Below are 21,225 nucleotides of genomic sequence, written 5' to 3' on the forward strand. Positions count from 1 at the left end.
GTTCTTTTTTTTTTTAAGATTTTATTTATTTCTTTGTCAGAGAAAGTGTGTGCATAAGCAGGGGGAGCGGCAGGCAGAGGGAGAAGCAGGCTCTGGCAAATTTGTTCTTAAAGCAGAAGCAGACGAAAAAGAAAAAGACCTCTATGATATATATTATCCTAAACAATGGCAAGACACACACTGTGGATTTATAGCAGACTATTCTCTCCTTCTTCCACTTTCATCAGTTATCTTCACTTAGACCTGTAACAGGTCCTTAAAGCATTAAGATGATTAATACCTGTGTAATTTGATGTACCTACCAGGTGCTATGATGAGAAGGATCAGCATCCTGCTTACATCTAACCTCACTGTAAGGGACATAAGTCTTGAGATAGTAAGAATTACATACAGTATGTATGTTAAAATGTTTCAGACAGACACAATTTAAGACTAAATTGTAGTATCACTGTATAGTAGCCAGTGAATGTTTTACTTGCTATAGAGCAGCAGTTCTCAAAGTGTGGCTGAAGAATAGCTGGAGGTCCCTGAGACTCTCATTGTTAAAGAATTTCTCCCTCTCCAACTATATACATACATTTCTTTCATTACACATATTTATCTTTTTAATTTTTTATTTCTTTCTTTTAGGGAGCGGGTGGGGGAGAGGGAGAGAGACAATCTTAAGCAGGCTCCACGCCCCGTGCTTAACCCAGCCCAGAGCCCTATGGGGGCTCATCTTTTATCTTTTTTAAATGGACAAGTGACTATATAACTTAATGTATTTGCTTACAGTAGAAACATACAGATGTGCGAGTGCCAAGAGGTGGTAGAGAAAAAGGTTAACAAGAAACTCTTCCTTAAGAAAGCTTTTACCATCCTTCAGAGTCCAAGACAAGTGTTTGTTAGTGAGACATTAAGCCTATATTTTAGGTAACTGTTAAAAGAAGTGAACCCACCTCCTCCAAACTCCCATAACAGTCTTTTTTTCTTTTTAAAGATTTTATTTATTTATTTATTTGACAGAGAGAGAGATAGCAAGAGAGGGAACACAAGCAGGGGGAGTGGGAGAGGGAGAAGCAGGCTTCCCGTGGAGCAGGGAGGCTGATGTGGGGCTTGATCCCAGGACCCTGGGATCATGACCTGAACGGAAGGCACACGCTTAAGGACTGAACCACCCAGGCCCCTCCCGTAACAGTCTTATGCATACATTTATTACACTGTATTTTAAACCACTGATTTTCTTGCTTTCTTCCTGAGAGTAGACACCATGACTTATATTTTTATCCATGGCACATAATTTGACATCTGGCATATACTAAGCTCTCAATAAATAATTGCTGAAGGAAAAAGAAAATGGGTAGGAACTTAATTCTCAAGTAAAAAGTGAAGTGTTTCAAGGAAATGTGCTGACCTGTTCTCCTGGGTCATCAGATAACCTGCCAGCTCCATGTAGGAGAAGGTCATTGATTTCTGGGGAATCAGTAGAAATTCAAGTTAAAAAATTTCAGTATAACTGGAAATTTCCCCAAGAATAATTAAACACAACCACAACAACCTGATTGGGTTTGAGACCCTCGGTGCCTATTGAGACATCTTACAACTGCTGACACTATCCAAAAGCCAAAGAATACAAGGAATACCCCCCTTTTCATTTTTAAAAGACTTATTTATTTGAGAGAGAGAGAGAGAGAGAGAGAGAGAAGCAGACTCCCCGCTGAGCAGGGGGCCCGATGTGGGACTCGATCCCAGGACCCTGAGATCATGACCTGAGCCAAAGGCAGATGCTTAACCCACTGAGCCACCCAGGTGCCCCAGGAATACCCTTTTTAAGAAATTCCATAATTTTGATAAGAGATAAAATACTGTGATTATTCTTAATGTCTTATCAGGGCTGTGCAGCACCCATGTACATATAACTACTTGACAAACTTGTTTGTTTACAGATCATTAACTACTCAACTAAGAAGACATGCAGAAAAGCAACACTACAGAGCAATGCTTGGCTAGACTGGATCATTCAGTGATTACTCAAAATAGCCTATAACGTCATTTATATCATTCAGGAAATTATTTACATTTTAAAAACCCCAATTTTACCACAATTTTTAGAAAAACCTGTTGTTTAAAGCATGGTCTGATATACTTAGGACTGACCACCTTCTGGTCATAAAAATATGAATCAAATGTGAATTTACATTAAAATTCTTTTCAGTTATAAATATTTGTTTGAGGGGCGCCTGGGTGGCTCAGTCGTAAAGCGTCTGCCTTCGGCTCAGGTCATGATCCCAGGGTCCTGGGATCGAGCCCCGCATTGGGCTCCCTGCTCCGCGGGAAGCCTGCTTCTCCCTCTCCCACTCCCCCTGCTTGTGTTCCCTCCCTCGCTGTATCTCTCTCTGTCAAATAAATAAAATCTTAAAAAAAAAAAAAAATATTTGTTTGAATTACTTACCAGCACTGCTCAGTAGAAATATAATACAGGCCACATATATAATTTTAAATTTTCTAACAGCCACATTCAGACAAGGAAAAAAGAAACAGGTAAAATTAATTGATAATATACTTTGTTTAACCTGATATATCGAAAATACTATCACGTCAGTATGTAATCAATGTTAAAATCTGAGATATATTACATTCTTTTTTTTTTTTCCCTTTCACTGTCTTCAAAATCTGGTGCGTATTTTACACTCTGAACACATCTAACTAACACATCACATCTGGACTAGTCACGTTTTAAATCCCCCAAAGTTAGTGGCTACTGTACTTAACAGCACAGTTTTAGATAATTCAGAGAGAATTCTTCACATCTGGGAAAACTGTTTTCAATTTTTTTTTAGTTAGAAGTGATTATGATTTAACTCCTTTTGCAGTTAACATTTCAATTAACTTCCCCAAAGATTAAGAAGGAGTGAGTTTAAGCACAAAGAGTCCAAAACTCAGTGAAGGGCAGCTTTTATCTGCCTAAAAATACCTCTGGAGAGGAAGCCAAAATGAGGTATATCTCCCTTTCCACTCTGTTAAGAAGGGTGCAGATTTCACTTGCTTGCCTCCTCTTCATTAATTTCTTAACCCATTTAGGAGACCTTAGTTTTCTGAATTGGGCAGTGGCTAAAGTAAAAATATCTGACGTTTCTTTTCTGTGAGAATATACTGTCCCCAGGGATAAGTCAGGAACTCGACCTCAGGCGTGACAGTATTCAGAGTTTTCTGCAAAGCATTAACACCCACTGCACACAAAGGGTTGGGGAAAGAAGTTTCCCCAGAGAGAGGATAGACACAGCTTCTGACCGTCTGGAGCTTATTAAGAGGTGGATTCTTAGATAAGGGCAGGGCCATGTGACTGTCTTTTCCAATCTTGCTCTGCTGCATCTGCAAACCTGATTTGATTCTGTGATTTACAATCCAATAACGCCCAACAGAACACTTTTAGGGATGCAATGGAATGGGCAGTCTCTCTTACAGCCTAGTCAGCAGCTATGTCCATTTTTCCCAAAGCCTCTCTACCCTGTCTAGAGGACCCACTAATATTGGGTCACGATGCTGTGACCTGACATGGATCTGGGAGGAGGGCAGCAGGCCTGTCAGGGAGAGGAAAAAAGTTCTACCTCCACTTAGCAGAAGTGGGGGAAAACAAGAAAAAAAAAAAAAGGCAGTATGTAGCAGAGGTAGCAAGGCTTACAAGAGGAAGATGAAATGAGTGGTTGAGAAACGTGCACACACACAAAAAATGAGTCACTACTCTTGTTGTCAGTTACATGACAGGCCAGCAAGTGAGTCTGTTCAGTCTCCTGTGACAGAGGATGGTATTGAGAAGGCTCTTTACACACTCCAGTGAGGTTGCTTTGGAAGTAACAAGAGAGAAGAGGGGATTGGAATAATGAATGAGCAGCAAGCACAGCTCTAATCTATCTCCTGCATAATTCACCAAATAATTTTCTTCTGGCAACACAAAGCTCCTACTGCAATACCATATTCAAAATAAATGAGCCTATATAGCTCTGATGGTATCAATATTAAGTCTCAAGCTCCTACTTGATCCCAAGAAACAAGTGCTCAAGTGACTAGATATTAAATTTCAAATAATTTTATCATGAACTTAATATGAAAAAGTTTTAAAAAACAAGTGGAAGTTTCTCATCCCTATTTTGTTAGGGTACAGGGTAGCGTGAATATGTGTATGGGGGGAGCGGAGAAAGAGAAAAAAAGCTGTAGAAAGGTGCACAACATGCAAATATAGCATGATGAAATTTAACCAGAAACAAAGGAATTTTAGTTTTGCCTCTCTCAGTCAAGCCAAACATCTATTTCAGGTTGAAGATCTAGATTCCGGTCACTCCTCTGGGCGTCTGTGTAGATGAGGATGGACCCTTCTCAAACATTCAATAAATATTTACTGACCACATGCTATTCCTGAGGCATTTTGCAAGGTGCAGGCCACCACAATACAACCACTCACCAGAGACCCACAAAGGAAAGCCTCCATTCTATGGTAGGTAATAATCTCCTACCTGCAGTTCTTCAGCAAAATAGCTAGATACAAACACTTTACTTATTATGGCCAGGCCATAATAAGATTTTTAGATTTTAATTATTTTAATTTTTAAGATTTTAATTATTTATTTCACAGAGAGAGACATGGAGAGAGGGAACACAAGCAGGGGGAATGGGAGAGGGAGAAGCAGGCTTCCCGCTGAGCAGGAAGCCCGATGTGGGGTTCGATCCCAGGACAGGGATCACAACGCGAGCCGACGCGAGCCGACGCGAGCCGACCCGAGCCGACCCGAGCCGAAGACAGACGCTTAACGACTGAGCCACACAGGTGCCCACTCAGGCGGCTTTTCAAGTCATCCCTATCAGAGGTAGTTCTCCAGGGAATGTGGGAACTTAAAAAAAAATAAATGCTCAGTGTGGTTGATGAAAAGGATGAGAAAGTAAGACCAAACTGTAAATGCTATCTCTATTCTTCAGGATTTTTTTTTTTTTAAGTTTATTTTTTAGGGGCGCCTGGATGGCTCAGTCGTTAAGCGTCTGCCTTCCGCTCAGGTCATGATCCCAGGGTCCTGGGATCGAGCCCCACATCAGGCTCTTTGCCCGGCGGGAAGCTTGCTTCTCCCGCTCCCCCTGCTTGTGTTCCTGCTCTGTCTCTCTGTCAAATAAATAAAATCTTAAAAAAAAAAACAAACCTAAGCATTTTAAAAAAAAAAGTTTATTTTTTAGTAATCTCAACACTCGCAACTTGGGGCTTGAACTCACCACCCCGAGATTAAGAATCCCCTGCTCTTCTGATTGAGCCAACCAGGCGCAGCTATTCTTTGGGAGATTCTTTTTTATTTTTTTAAGATTTTATTTATTTATTTATCAGAGAGAGAGAGAGAGCACAAGCAGAAGGACAAGCAGGCTCCCCACTGAGCAAGGAGCCCGACGTGGGACTCGATCCCAGCGTCCCCGGATCATGATCTGAGCCAAAGCCACTTAACCAACTGAGCCACCCAGGTGTCCCTCTTTGGGAGATTCTTAGCACAAATAGCAGTAATTTATCAAGGGGCATAGTGTCAGACTCATTAAAATATGCAGAACAATTTGAAACAAAAATTTGAGAAAAAAAATACAGTCTTCAAGTCAAATACATTATATTAAATAACCAAGAATAAGATGAGCATGGGTTTGTTCTCCAAATCCTAGAATACTAGGAAGAGGGGGTTAAACCTCAATCCTTGAAAAAGGGTTTAAGGAACAGGAAAAGATGGCCACATCATACAGTGGAAAGAGCACGAGGCTTGGGAAAACGATCTGGATCTTAGTTCTAGTTCCTCCCCCAGTGAGTATGAAACCTCTGAAAAGCTGCAGGATGTTTCTAAGCCTTAGTTTACTGTCTATAAAAAAAAGGCTGGAGTTATAGCTCTTACAGTCTATGATTACTACATGAATCACTTCCAGAAACCAAGCAGATAGGATCTGAGAAATGAGAAAACCGTAGGAAAGACAATTAACTGCACCAATATTTCTTTTTTTTTTTTTAAGATTTTATTTATTTATTTGACAGAGACACAGCGAGAGAGGGAACACAAGCAGGGGGAGTGGGAGAGGGAGAAGCAGGCTTCCCACAGTGCAGGGAGCCCGATGCGGGGCTCGATCCCAGAACCCTGGGATCATGACCTGAGCCGAAGGCAGTCGCTTAACCAACTGAGCCACCCAGGCGTCCCTGTACCAATATTTCTAATATGTCTTTTACTATATTCTAAGGGTGGCTTCAACTACCTTTATGGAAGGCCAAGCAAGAGAGGAACCGACAATCCTGTAGTCAATTCTACTGCTAAAAGTAGTAGGTTTTATAAAAAGAAACAAAATAGCAAGACTGCTTCTAGGGTTAAACTTTCCTAAGATCAAACATGAGATGAAAAAGATGCCTGACCTTATTAGCCAAGGAATATCATACTAGAATGCTTTCAGCTCAGTATCCCCATCCACCCTTACTCCCCGGACACTGGAGCACCATAGAAACATTCAGATAGAATTCGCACAGGTAAAGGATCCTTTCCAGTGGCTCTGACAGGGGATATGTAAGTCTTCACAGTCATCTGAGGAAACTCTTTGGAACTCTGAAGATATATCCAAGTTTATATGAAATGGGTATTTATAAGCAACAAGCTATTTTCTCTTACCACTGACATGAAATTTCCATGTTGGCATATATTTGTATGAAAAGCAGAGAATCCTTTCCTAGGACAATTAAATTTTTTCTGTCCTGAATTGTGTATTTTCCTTTTTAGACATTACATTGTCTTTCTCTTTTTTCAGCCCTCATATACAGTTGCCAAGGAGGAGAGTATCGGGATCTAGGTTATTCCTAAGAGGGAAAAGTGGTTTGTGCGCCTACCCCAGGAATACTTAATACAATGACTATACTTCAAAAACTGCAACACTAAGTTCCCAAGGACTCAGTAAAGGCATTTAGACCTCTCAGTTTCATTTGCTTCAGTTAAAAACAACTTTATTTTTGTACGTGAATGTCTGACAGAGCACTCTGGTAACAATACACAAACACTATGAATAAATGGATGAATGACAAGCTAGCTACATATAAAAATATTTTATTAAAGATTAGTCAGAAATAGTACGCAGTTTTGAAAAGTAATCCAAAACACATAATACTACTTTTTCAGAGAGTAACAGATTATTTGCAATATATCCCCATCCTAGAAAGGGCATTTCTGCTCTACATAAGGGCCAAATGAACAATAGATGTCTAAGTGCCATCCTCATTACCTGAGACCTATGCGGAAAGAAGTCTCCGTTCCTGGAGTCCGAGTAGATCTGATAAAATCACCCACAGCTCTAAGTCCACATTATAAAAGCACCACATCAAGTCCTCTGTGAACACTGTATCTTAGCAGATACTAACCACTCACTCAAAGAAAAGTGAAATCACTTTTACCAAGAACACACGGTCAGGAAAAGAATGTTGTGATTCTGCCAAACTCACTTAGAAGCTGACTCAATACAGGTGTCCTCCTTTAAGCCCTACGGCTCTCATCCTTTCAAAATTACCACTCCTCCTTCCATCTCAGGCCTCCAAGGCCTGTTCTGCAACTACTCTGACACCTTCCCATACTTTGGAAGCCTCAGGCTCCACCACGCCTTATCCCTACCAGATTTCTACTCTCTTGCGGGCTCTGGCAGCGGTTTTTTTTTTTGGGGGGGGGGGGATATGTTCACTCACACACACACGTCCATGAGCTGACAAACCAAGGCTTGGGGCCTAACCGTGTTCCCCTCAACTCTCAGAAGTGTCCTCACAAGTCGTAGATTCCCAAGAACCCGCTCCTTTCTCTAGGAACGGCTGGCTCTTGCGTTAACCCTTCAGTTTCCACAGCCCCGACTAGTGCTGGTTCCTGCGGCCCTTTCCTGTTTCTCGCTTCGGCTGTTCGGGCTCTCGGCCGCAGCTCACACACAACCTGTTTCCCGTCAGTAGAATCCTTGGAGGCTGGGAACAGACCTAAAAGACCCCCCAGGCGACCTCCGGGATCTGAGATGGAAAGGGCCCAGGGTACGCGCCCCACCCCCCCGCCCCGACTCTGGCTCTTCACTGTCCACGCCCCAAACTCTGTCTTTACCTAGGCTCCGCGACCACCTCGGCCACCCTCCGAGCATCCCGCGCGGCGGCCCAGGCTCTCCCAGCCCCCTGCTTCCGGGCTTTCCCGGCACTTCTGCTTCCGGTGCTCGGCCTCTCCCCCGAGCCTGCCCCACTGGTCCGCGCCCCGGCCCCGGCCCTCCGCGCCGCTCGCTCCGGGACTCTCACCGCTCGAAGAGCAGCCGCACGGAGAATATGCCCGCCGCCACCGGGAACACCGAGAGGATGTGCTGCGCCCGGGGGTAGCCGTAGCCGTCGCCCGGCCCCTCAAGGTCGGCCCAGCTCACGTTCTGAGGCAGCCAGAAGCGTTCGCTCCACAGCCAGCCCCACAGCAGGCCCAGGGCTCCCGCCGCCGCTGTCGCCATCTTACGCCCGCCCCGCGGCTACCGCCGCCACAGCCTCAGCCGCCGCCACAGCCAACGGAACCCGCGAGGAGGCGGCCCCGGGGCGGGGCTGGACCGGCGGCCACCCCCTTCCGGCTCCTTCCCGTCCCCAGCAGGTCTCAGCCCGCCTCCTCCGTGGGGCCGGGCCTCTTCACCGCCCATCTCGGCTCCACACCCACCCACCTTCCTGACTGCGGCGCCCGGGGCCGCCTCTCCTTAGGACCCCGCCCCCGGCCTGGCCCCGCCCCACCCCGCCCCCATCCAGTCCCGCGGGCCTCAGCTCTGGCCCCGCCCATTTTTTGCCAAGGGTTTCGGCCACGCTTCTCCTCCTCCGCCACGGCCACACCCCTATTTCAGGCCTAGCTCCCTGAAGGAGACGCTCCTCTTTCTCAGCCCAGCCGTCCCAAAGGCTGTTCCCGCTCCCAGGCAGGCGGTACCTACGTCTCTGCTCCTAGCCCGTTACTGGGGCCTACCTCATCTCAGATGGTTCCGCCTAAACTCTTCCCACCTCTACCGTTTTTTGCTCCCAGCTTTTTCCTTACTTCGTGTCCTTCCATGATCTCAATGCCCTTTCACTGTTTTATCTCTTAAAATGGACTTTTGAAAATCCTTTTATTCTTCTCATGGGTAAAAGGAAATGGAAGATATCCAAAGGATATTATCCAAAGAAAAATACAAAGGAAAAAAAAATAAATGATGGCCAATATTTAAGGAAGCTTACTGTGCCAGGTACTGCACTGAACACTTTAACACCAGTTATTTAACTTCATCGTCCTATGAAGTAGGTATTTACTATTTTATCGATGGGTAAACTGAGGTCCAGAGAGGTTAAGCAGTTTGCTCAAGGTTATATAGAATTGTGGTAGACCTGGGCTTCTGAGCTAGAAAGTCTTTAGACCTTGGAACCCTGAGCCCTTATCTTATAAACCTCCGTAATTTTAGGTTACCACATTAAACATTTAACTGTTTTGTGGATCTACATAAACAAGAAGGGAAGCCATAGACAAGAAACCTTCAAAAAGCTAAATTCAAAATTGTCCCTCAACTGCTGGAGATTCCTGAACCCTGGGTGCGGTCTGTTTAAACCCTGCTGTGAGGTTAATTACCACAGGCTAACTAGAATGACCTGAAAAAAAGATTAAAAGGATTGAATCTCTACCTCTTGTTCAAGGACAGATAAAGTAACTTTATAACTAGTAAGGCAAGCTTACACCAGAAGTTAGAGTTTCAAGGGGAGAGGAAGAAGTGGGGGGGGGGGAAAGGGTGCCATCCTAAAGTAGACTAGGTTTGCTTTAGCTCAGTGGTTCTCAAACTTAGGGTACCACAGCTTGGATATTAGCTTGTCCCATCTCTCACATGGAGAGTTTGCTAAAAGTTTTCTGGGCCCCATCCAAAGAAATTTTGATTCAAGAGGTGAGACAGGTTGGGGCCTATGAATTTACATTTCTCATTTCTAACAAACTCATAGGCAATGCCACTGCCTCTGGTCTGAGAACCACTGCCTGGAGCCATTTATTCCTAACCCAGCAATAGCTTAATGGTAACTACCCTATATTCAAGGTACATTTTTTTTTTTTAAAGATTTTATTTATTTATTTGACAGAGAGAGAGACAGCGAGAGCAGGAACACAAGCAGGGGGAGTGGGAGAGGGAGAAGCAGGCTTCCCGCCGAGCAGGGAGTCCGATGGGGGGCTCAATCCCAGGACCCTGGGATCATGACCTGAGCTGAAGGCAGACGCTTAACGACTGAGCCACCCAGGCGCCCTCAAGGTACATTTTTTAAAAAGTAAACTTGGCGGCGCCTGGGTGGCTCAGTCGTTAAGTGTCTGCCAGGGTCCTGGGATCGAGCCCCGCATTGGGCTCCCTGCTCAGCGGGAAGCCTGCTTCTCCCCCTCCCACTCCCCCTGCTTGTGTTCCCTCTCTCGCTGTCTCTCTGTCAAATAAATAAATAAAATCTTAAAAAAAAAAGTAAACTTGGGACGCCTGGGTGGGTCAGTCAGTTAAGCATCTGCCTTCGGATCAGGTCATGATCCCTGGGATAGAGTCCTGCATCAGGCTCCCTGCTCTGTGGGGGGGCCTGCTGCTCCCTCTCCCTCTGCCTGCCGCTCTCCCTGCTTGTGCACGTTTGCAGGCTCTCTGTCAAATAAATAAATAAATCTTAAAATAAAAGAAGTAAACTCTCCTTGATCCCATGGGAATTCAAATCAGAGTCCTGAGGAACAAAGAACATACTAACTTGGCATGCAGGAACAAGCACACAGTGATCTTGGTCTCAAGGTCTATCTCCCCAAAACCACATTTGTACCATTTCTCAACATCTTGGCTGTTAGAAAATATATAGTTGACGAAATATGTAATGAGAGCAAACTTTGTGCAGCTTTCACCTTGTCCAGGACTGATCCAACCAGCAAGCTGGTAGAACTAAGTTGGCCCAATAGTAGTCATGAAGAGTCTCCTTAACTATCTCAGGTCCCAAGCTGGCCCCTTTTCTTGCTTCACTGGCAGAAAAACACATCTTGTTGCCACCAATGACATACCAAGCCCAAACAAGTTGCCTTCAGAGAGCTGAAACATTTTGTTTGGCTATAGGTTCTTCTGTTTTCTAAGAATGTTTAGTATTATCTGGTCATTCTCTTTTTTTTTAAGATTTTGTTTATTTATTTGACAGCGAGAGAACACAAGCAGGGGGAGCAGCAGGCAGAGGAAGAGGAAGAAACAGGCTTCCCGCTGAGCAGGCGGTCCAATGTGGGGCTTGATCCCAGGACTCTGGGATCATGACCTAAGCTGAAGGCAGACATTTAACAGACTGAGCCACCAAGGCACCCTTCTGGTCATTCTCCTGATAGAAACAACCTTTTATTATATTGATATGGAGCTAGTCCTTCTTTCTACTCTCTGTACCTATGTCTATCTTAGCCCTTGAAAGGCAAAGAAAATGGTTCTTCTAAGGTTAATCTCAGTCCCTGCATATCTGATTTATGGTGACATATTCAACTAATATCCATAAGTGTTGGCCATAGACATTCAGACTTTTTTGTATAAAATCAGTAGATTCAGTGAGTACCACGTAGATGGGTTGGAGTAGCAGTGAGTCACACAGTAAAGGTGGCTAAAATCAAGCCAGGATTGGATATTTTATGGATGTCATCCTGGATGAACTGTTGAGTGAACAGGGCTTTCTAAATGACTTCAGCTTGTGATGGGGCCCAGAGCAGAAAAGAGTACCCTGCCATCCATTTGGAAGACCAGGCAAGACCCTGGAACATACAGTGAGTGACCCTGGAATATGTAACAGATGACTCAAAAAGCATGCCTATCTCCAAGGAATTCACACTCCCACACTTCCATTAAAAAAAAAAAAAAGTGGGGCGCCTGGGTGGCTCAGTTGGTTAAGCGACTGCCTTCGGCTCAGGTCATGATCCTGGAGTCCCGGGATCGAGTCCCACATCGGGCTCCCTGCTCAGCGGGGGGTCTGCTTCTCCCTCTGCCCTCTTCCCTCTCATGCTCTCTGTCTCTCATTCTCTCTCTCTCAAATAAATAAATAAAAAAAAAAATCTTTAAAAAAAAAAAAGTGTTGGGGTGCCTGGGTGGCTCAGTCGGTTAAGTGTCTGCCTTCGGCTCAGGTTATGATCCCAGGGTTCTAGGTTCGAGCCCCACATTGGGCTCCCTGCTCTGCAGAGAGCCTGCTTCTCCCTCTCCCTCGGCTGCTCCCCCTGCTTGTGCTCTCTGTTAAATAAATAAATAAATAATATTTTTTAAAAAAGTGCTTTAGCTATTGGGGCAGTTGCCTCTACAGGCAAGGAAATCAAACAACCAACTATGCCTCTGCCCAGAGTGGAAAACAAGTCCATTTTTAAGTAGAGGCATTTGGAAATTCTCTTTAGCACATTAGGCATAATTGCAAGGTGAATTATTAAATGTTGAATACAATTAACAATAAAAAAAAAACACTACTGGATTTTGACTTGCTAAAACAAACAGCTCATTTTGAATGTACACACTAATTTTCTTGCCAAATAAGAAAAATTTGTCCTCCCTTAGGGCAGATGAGCACCCACGATCGACCCAACACCCCCACCTAGTGGTGAGATATACTCCTAACACTTCTCTTCACTTAAAATGCACCAGACCCATTTGCCTTTTCTTCCCAAACTGCTCAGGTAAAAGGAGGTCCTGGGAGACTGTCACGATGTAAAATAATAATGGAAAAGGAACACTTGAAAAGGTCAAATGTAAATTAAAAGCTTTATTGAATAAAAATGTTTCAGACTAAGCAAGACTGTAAGAAAGCAGAATATTTTACATCTCTAAAAAATATTAGGGCTAAATGTCTAAAAATGCAGTACAAAGAAAAGTCTATAGTTTAAAATACCTCTCTTCCCCACATACAATTTGGAATATCAATTATGTACAACAAAGTACTCAAGTTTATAATGTTCTAAAACCTTAACTACTAGAAAACCATCTTTCCGAAAAAGGCCTATAATTGGTTTAATGCACCCTGGAAATACTGTCTGCCATAAAAATCAATACATTTCAGAGCTGGTAAGTATTAAAAAAACTAGTGTCCCAGAAAGGGGATATCAGAAGTGGAATATCGGGTTTGGGGGTCTGGGCTCAAGTGGTTTAAGGCAGTTTTTTCTGTTATTCCTCCTTTAAACTCCTCACTTTGCTTTAACATGCAACATGGCAAACAACAATACAAAAGATCTTATAAAAATATTGCAGCTTTCAGTAAATTATGAGCTGCCACAGATACCACCAAAGAAGAAAGCAATCAACTGGGATGTAGTCAAACTCATTGGCAAATACCAGAGCTTAACTGAGAGACCGCTGATCTCAGCAAGCACCAAATGTGCTCAGAAAGTGCCCCCAAAGAATAGTTGTGTTAGATCTCAATAATCCAGTTCTGGATATGGTTTAGAGAAAGGGATGCATAGCAATAAATTCCCCATATATATCAAAGTAAGAAAGTTAACCTAAAAAATGTTTTAAAGATTAAATATTTGATCTCTTAACAGACGAATACTAAATAACTAAATTGGTATTCATTTAAAAATATACAAACTGTGCCCTTTATACTAAAGTGCATTCAGTCATAATGTTTAGGTCCCTAAACCCCTTCTGTATGTTCCCTAATTCCATAAATGAATTTTTAGCGTAACAATGTGCTACTAATCATCTATTTTTGTATTGCCTTTTGGGAATACAGTGGAGTCTGGATTTATCAGTTGGCATATTCCCCCCCTCACCATAAGACCTTAAAGCACTTATGTATATCATCATTGCTAAAATAGAGGACTTAACTAATATTATCTCTAGCACTTAGAATTGGTTCACTTAAGCTACAGTATGGGATTTTTTTTGAAGCAAGAACTCTTCCAAAATTACTTCCATATAAATTACAGTTCATGCTAAGATGTATATGTGCATCACTTTGAGAAAGGGCAGTGGCTCACTAACACAAATTTAAGGCCCAGCACCATTTGCAGTTTGTCATTCCTCATCCTCCTCCTCATCCTCATCATAGTACCGATTTCTCTTTATCTGTTCCTCCACAGACAGCTCTTGAACTACTTCTCCCTCCCAGAATCCCACATCCTGGGATTTCTGATTTTGGGTAGTGAATTCTTTAGAGGAGGTATTGTCTGCAAAGCTGGACCAATTTGTAGACTTGGGTTCTAGCGGAGACTGCTCTTTGAGATTTCTATCATCTTCATCTAAGTTTGCACCATTTTCTGTAAGATTCTCACTCCCCATCTCAAAACCATGATCTTCCTTCCTTCTCCCCCCTGTCTCCCCTCCTCCAGATTCCTGGTTTTGCCAGGTTGTTTTTCCCACACTACCATTCTTTTCGGAGGTATTGGCATTTTCCCCTTGTTTCTTTTCTGCTGTCATTCCTCCTGTAAACTCCTCACTCTGCTCTGACATGCTCCAGCCTTTCCTTATAGGTAGGGACGAGACTTTTGGGCTCTTGACTGAAGTGGTTCGAAATGAAGCTGCTACAGTGAATGGGCGGCTTCTTTCCTTCAGTGAAGAAGATCGTCTTAGCTTCTTCAGATCCAGATCTACGTCCTCGGGAGCTTCAGGCTTGCTGATTTCATCCTCAGGAGGCCACTTGGGCTTGGATACTTTGATCCCTTCCTCCAAGATACTTCCTGAACTACCAAGTTCAGTAGGGGGTGGCCAGGCGATCTTCAGCTTCTTGGTTTCAGCTGGCTTGTCTTCTTTCTCTGACTGAGAGGAGGCCTTGGCTTCCATGCTTGCTGTCAGCACACCCACCTTAGCAATGGGGGCATCTTCTACTCCTGGGCTCTGAGGGGTCTCCCCTACATTTGGAAGCTGGGCTGGTCTCTCCAAAGTCCCTTCATTTTCATTTTTGCTTGCCCACAGATCCTTGTGTGGTCTGTGCCCAAAGCCTTCATCATAGTTGCCTTTAGCTTTAAAGAGTTGATTGAAGTGAGGCTTGCAGTAGATTCTCCCATGTAAAGATGCATATGTTCCTAGACTGTTGTTAAAAGAAAAAGAGCATAAAGTTAATAGATCTGTATACTCTTATTTATACTAGCAGGCTGAACTGCAGTGTTTTCAGAAGATGCTAAGGGAGAAAAAGATCTTTAAAAGGACATCGATCACTTAGAATTCTTTACCCCCTCCCTTTCAAGCACATGTGTTTTATTACCCTTATAAAAACATGCTCATTTCTAGGCCTGAACCTTCACAAGACATTCTTTCATGTGGTACATCCTCCTACTTTCAAATGGTTTCATTCCCCTCTGCCAAAACTGTAAAAAAAAATTATTTCTCCCAAGAAGTCTTCCCTAGGTAAGCCCACCTATCTCTGACCACTCATAGATTTCCTAATTACAATCTATAACTACTTATAATGACATTCCTTTGTACAAAGTTGAATCATTTTCCTCGTTCCCCATTTGTGTTATAATTTAAAAGGACATCTCTACAGGAGTAGGTCTAATGCTCTGCAAACGGTTTGTACTCACTAGATGCTAGTGACTGAATATGGTCAATAGGAGCCCAGTGAGCAGTAGCCAGGAAGTAAATCTACACTAATATCAGTGCCGGACAGGCCTTTAGGACACTTGGTGTCTCTCACAGGGTAATAAATTTTAAACAGGATATAAAAACAATAGCATTTCCACAGAAGAGATATAAAAATTCAGAAACTTGGAAAAATATGGAGAAAATAAATAATACCACGGGCAGAAAAAGAACCAATGAGTAGGAGTTACAGAGGCACATTTTGGCTCAACAGAAGGGAAAGTTGGGGAACTAGAGCTGTCTTACACTGGAACTAGGTAGTGGGGTATCACCCCAGCAAAGTGCTGCACAGATGCAAGCACATCTTTCAAGAGTATTTGAGAAGGAATGCTTGCTCTGAACAGAAAGCTGGAGGAAGTGACATCCTAGTTACTTTCTTCCCTAAGACTCTGATTTAAATGAGTTAATATGGAATATGTCCCCAGTTTGTCACATTTCTTTTTTTTTTTTTTTCCCCTTAGATTTTATTTGAGAGAGAGCGAGCTCAAGCAGGGGTCGGGGGAGGAGCAGAGGGAGAGGGACAAGCAGACTCCACGCTGAGCAAGGAGCTCGACACGGAGCTCGATCTCACAACCCTGAGATTGTGACCTGAGCTGAAATCAAGAGTTCGATGCCTAACTGACTGGGCCACTCAGGTGCCCCAATTTGTCACATTTCTATCCAATCCTTGAATTACTTGGAAGAAATGATACATAATTATTTTCTCAGAAATAAAAGGAAGCAATATACAGAAAAATACACGCTCTTCGGGGTCTATTATTATTGTTATTATTACCATTTATACAGTGTTTGGGACATTTTCAAGTAAGGACTTAGACAAGTATACTCTTTTTTTTTTTTTTTAAGGTTTTATTTATTTATTTGAGAGAGAGGGAGAGAGCAGGAGTTGGGTGAGGGGCAGGGGAAGCAGGCTCTCCGCTGAGCAGGGAGCCTGATACGGGGCTCGATCCCAGGACCCCCGGATCATGACCTGAGCCGAAGGCAGATGCTTCACAGACTGAGCTACCCAGGTGCCCCGACAAGTATACTCTTAAGATTTCTTAATTTTAGGGGCGCCTGGGTGGCTCAGTCGTTAAGCGTCTGCCTTGGGCTCAGGTCATGATTCCAGGTCCTAGGATCGAGCCCCGCATCGGGCTCCCCGCTCCGCGGGAGGCCTGCTTCTCCCTCTCTCACTCCCACTGCTGTGTTCCCTCTCTCGTTGTATCTCTCTGTCAAAATAAATAAAATCTTTAAAAAAAAAAAAAAAGATTTCTTAATTTTATGATTCTATGAGACCAAGGGGGGATATTCTACTAATTTAAGTCACAGGGGGTTTTACCTGCCAGCCATAGGATTTAAGCTCCCTGTAAATTAAACATGTAAATTAAAATATCAATGTACCACTAAGTTCCAAACACCATTCTCATTTGATATGAAATACTTCTCACTAAATGGTATTTTTTACTTTCTTTAAGGACCTTTGACAGTGCACTCTTGGTACAAGAGCTTCTAGTACCAGTGCTCTAAAAGCCAAAGACTCCTTCCCGTGGTCCAGTGACATAGAGAGATGGCTCACTCTGGTTGGCTTACGTAAGTTTGTTGTTGCAGTAGGAACAACGGAAGCAGCTGACGTGAAACACCTGCTGGTTGGCCAAGAGACGTTCCATTGGGTAGACTGTCTTCTGACACTCCACACAAGTCTCTCTCGCAGGTGCCTGAAACTTCTAGAAGGAAAAGGGTAACGTTAGCATAGGGAGGGGTGAGTTCGTACTCTGCTGAGATGTGCCCCAGTTTTACTTTGTTAGCTAAGGGCTCCCTTACCTGTCAATTCTCACAGGAACACTAAGCCTGTTATGATTCTATCAGCTGACTCTTTAAGGCCAGGAAGCTCTCCTGCATCCCTTTCCCCAACTGGCTGGCTGCCCCGAGTGTGGCAGCCACTGAGGCTGGACTGCAGAGGAAGGCTCGGACAGGCCACCACACATACAAACAAAAGTACACACAAAATGGTTCCACAGACAGGAAATTAGGAGAAAATGTTATCACATACAGAAGTTTGTTTGATTCAAGTGCCTGGTAAAAGCAGGACAGACTTTTATAAGAACAGATTCGAAAGGGGATAAATTTAAAGGAGAGGAAAAGCATTGGACTTTGGGAATTGGGAAAAGACAATCTGATAAAGCATCTTTTAGTGTCCTCTGCTTATAATCTTGACTTAGCATAATATTTTATCCATTAGGCACAAAATTTTTAAATAAGTCAAAACTGACATGTAAATGTAATAATTTTAAAGAGACAAACTTTTTTTTTAAAGATTTTATTTATTTGAGAGAGAGAGAATGAGAGAGAGCGAGCACATGAGAGGGGGGAGGGTCAGAGGGAGAAGCAGGCTCCCTGCCGAGCAGGGAGCCCGATGCGGGACTCGATCCAGGGACTCCAGGATCATGACCTGAGCCGAAGGCAGTCGCTTAACCAACTGAGCCACCCAGGCACCCAAGAGACAAACTATTTTATTAGGACTCCAGAAGAAAGCATAGCCCAACAAAGCTATAGGTTCTATAATCTTCTCAGAAACCAATGGAGAGGGGCACCTGGCTGGCACAGTTGGGAGAGCAGGAGAACTCTTGATCTCAGGATTGTGAGTTAGAGCCCCATGTTGGGCGTGGAGCCTACTTGAAAAACAAGCAAACAAAAAACCCCAAAAAACAATGGAGAATAAAACTATTGTAATGGGGAGTGAAAGGTCATAACAGACTGGGAATTCATGAACTGTCTGTAAAGTTTGGAATAAGAGAGGGGTGAGCATAGCTGTTTCAGCTGGTAAACCCAATCCTAAAGAACATAAAATAGTTCTTATTATAGGGGCGCCTGGGAGGCTCGTCGTTAAGCGTCTGCCTTCGGCTCAGGTCATGATCCCAGGGTCCTGGGATCAAGCCCCGCATTGGGCTCCCTGCTCGGCGGGAAGCCTGCTTCTCCCTCTCCTGCTTCCCCTGCTTGTGTTCCCTCTCTCGCTGTGTCTCTCTCTGTCAAGTAAATAAATAAAAAATCTCAAAAAAAAAAAAATAGTTCTTATTATAGCACTGATGAAAGCCAGAATTCCCAAAGGGCAAGTTTTTACATAAGAAATGGTTACTGAGCTAATAGGGCTGGGGGTAAGAAGTCCCTAGGTATATGTAAATAACTCTTGACTTGCTCCAACAGAAACACCTTATCCAGCAAATGCAGGAGCAGCTTGGGTTAAGGTGGCTGGGAAGCTCTTACAGGCACCTGGGTGGAGGGCCAGGGCGGGGGTCTCTGCAGCCAAGACCTGGGTGGTGGTAAATAATGCAAATTAGTCCCAAGGTCCAGGACTTGAATGGTAAAGATAAGCCAAAAATAAACCAGGTTATGGGCAAGATAGAATTTTCATTTAAAAAACTTGAAAATAGTCCCATAAAAAATTCAGAATGCTGGTTCACTTGCTACATGATTCACCAGGAGGTAAAGCAAAAAATAGGAATGGTTTCCCAAGTGGATCCGGACAGGAAACAAAAGTAGAAAATGGGTTAAAAAAAAAAATGGCCATAAAGGGAAATCTCTATAAAAGGGAGTTTAATACAGTTTAGTGGTAAACAAATAGCACCAAGGGATTGAAGAATGAACAGAACTGAGTGGAAATGGCTCCTCAACAGCCCCCTTCTATTCCTAAGGTTAGAGCCCTAAAAAGAAAAACTTAAAATAGTCAAAGACAGATTCAACCTAGTTTACCAAATAAGGGAGGTATTTAAATATGATCAAATGTTGTAAATGAATGCTGTTGGAAGCAATTAGGGCCTTATCTGGAGCTCAGAATTCTTATATGGATACTTCTAACAAGATAGGACCCAGTGGCGATGTCACTGCATAGTTTTAATTAGGTTTTCTCTAAAAAGAGCTAGGTCCTTGTCTAGCCAGCAGGAAATACATTAAAATGCAAAATAAAATTTGGGTGTCACAGTACAATTGATGGCATCGGAGAGAGCCTGTACAGATCACAATCCACATGATGCAGAAGTCAGAGGCCAAATGTATCTATTTCTCAGACTGAAACTCTATAAGGGGCAGGGCGGCTTCCGTATTTTGAGCGCTTGACTTAGGAGGACAGTATTCGTTCTGGGCAGTGAAGACAGAGCAGGAGACAGGAACCTCCCAGGATACAAGAGGAGAGGGGTATGACTGTGCTCAGGGGAAATGGAGAGAGCTGGAGCACACCTCCATCACACACACACAGAGGACACACTGTAGGAGGGTGCGGCCCCGGGAACAGAAAGGAGAACCTGAGAGAAAGCTAAAAGCTGAGCTCACGTTAGGAGGAAAGTGGAAGGCAGGAGCAGAAATTAGGTACCGGAGGAGCAGGAAGCAGAAGCTGCAAGAGACAAACAGGAACCTTCAGTGAATACACAGCATTCAGTGCGGGGAGGGGGTGGGGGGCCTGGAGCGCTTTACTGCAGCTGAGCTGAAACTCAGGTACAGACTCGGATCCAAGAGTAAGACCATGTTTTCTTTCTTTTTCAAGTAATTCTGCTAATTGTGGCAAAAGCAGCCTCACTCCTATCTACCTGAGGCTGGAACCTGGTCCAGCTCAGGACAGAGAGCTGTCGTGAGCCTTCCCCCACCCGAGGAGTGTCTCATTAACAATTCTTTAGTGTCTTACTGCCTCCCACACCTGACCCACAATGGCTCTCTCTTGAATGGGGTGAAAAGCCACCTCTCCTCCTTAACATCAAATTAACAGACTGCTAGCTCAAACATCTGACTAACCACAAGCTTCTAACTAACCAGACCTACAGAGGCCCGTTATTCCTATCCAATTTTTACAGAGACCCTTTTCAATATTATTTAGTGTTTATATGGCAGCTGCCCAAGGGCCTTCTAGTTTCATAAAGTCAAGAGGATCCCAACCTGGTCATATGCCAAATCAGAGGGGCTGTCTGTGCCTTCCCTTTACTTCCTCTGTCCCGGGCTCTCAGCCACTTTTCTGTAATTGCCCCCATGTCTATTCAGATGACAGGAAGCAGAGTCAGTGCCCAAAAATCTCTACCATTATGGTAGGCCTGGCATATATCCTGCCCATGCCTTCATGGCGTGCTCGAACTTGGCACATCCACGTTTAAAACACTGCCAGTATTAGAATGTTAGAAATTTTTTATCTTTAAATTATATTTTTTCACTCTGTAAGATGTTTTTCATCTCTCCTCCCTCACTCTTTTTCACATGTAGAAACTACAGCACCAGGACGTCAGGTTCCTTATCAAAGCTCCCATGGTCAGTAACAGAATTAAAACTAAAACTCAGAACTCCTGATTCACAAACCAATAGAGCATTTTCTAAATTGTCCTGGCATGCTAATTTTCCATAACTAAAGGAAACTCTGGGGAGGAGAGCAGATGCTAACCCAAATGAAAATAATCTCACTATAGCAGTTTGAACAAACTACAGTCCTCACTTTGTTTCAAATTAAAATATGTAGATAATATCTTTGGGATGTTCAGAAATGAATGAGGTAATATTTACATAACTGATGTTCATAAACACTGTCATGTCTTTCCCATGTGAGGGATCTTACAGGCCCTCTGTTGATCAGCATCTATACAAAGCTATTTTTCTAATAAATGTGTGTGGCTTCATCTACATTCTTTCACCATCTGGCCTTACATATATATTTCAGTCTAA

General features: G+C 43.5%; 2 protein-coding genes across 5 annotated transcripts in view; both read right to left on the reverse strand.

Annotated features, from left to right (window-relative positions):
* The window catches only part of CERS5 (ceramide synthase 5), a 29,730-nt gene extending 21,165 nt beyond the window's left edge, over positions 1–8,565 (reverse strand). The window contains exons 1-2 of one of the 3 annotated variants that reach the window (XM_031030075.2): positions 8,282–8,413; positions 1,394–1,452 (exon numbers count right to left, since the gene is read on the reverse strand). In XM_031030075.2, the coding sequence (XP_030885935.1) occupies positions 1,394–1,446 (53 nt within the window). In that variant the 5' untranslated portion in view covers positions 1,447–1,452; positions 8,282–8,413. Of the gene's footprint in view, positions 1–1,393; positions 1,453–8,281 lie in introns of all 3 variants that reach the window. The other 2 variants (XM_006735157.3, XM_031030074.2) reach the window with 2 other exon arrangements.
* A 4,157-nt stretch (positions 8,566–12,722) lies between these two features.
* Positions 12,723–21,225, reverse strand: part of LIMA1 (LIM domain and actin binding 1) — a 91,839-nt gene continuing 83,336 nt past the window's right edge. For both annotated transcript variants that reach the window (XM_081821658.1, XM_081821657.1), the window contains exons 10-11: positions 17,125–17,258; positions 12,723–15,004 (exon numbers count right to left, since the gene is read on the reverse strand). In XM_081821658.1, coding sequence (XP_081677784.1) covers positions 13,993–15,004; positions 17,125–17,258 — 1,146 coding nt within the window. In that variant the 3' untranslated portion in view covers positions 12,723–13,992. The remainder of the gene's footprint in view (positions 15,005–17,124; positions 17,259–21,225) is intronic.

This window comes from Leptonychotes weddellii, chromosome 5 (assembly GCF_054177405.1).
Source record: "Leptonychotes weddellii isolate Sample4059 chromosome 5, ASM5417740v2, whole genome shotgun sequence".
NCBI lineage: Eukaryota > Metazoa > Chordata > Mammalia > Carnivora > Phocidae > Leptonychotes > Leptonychotes weddellii.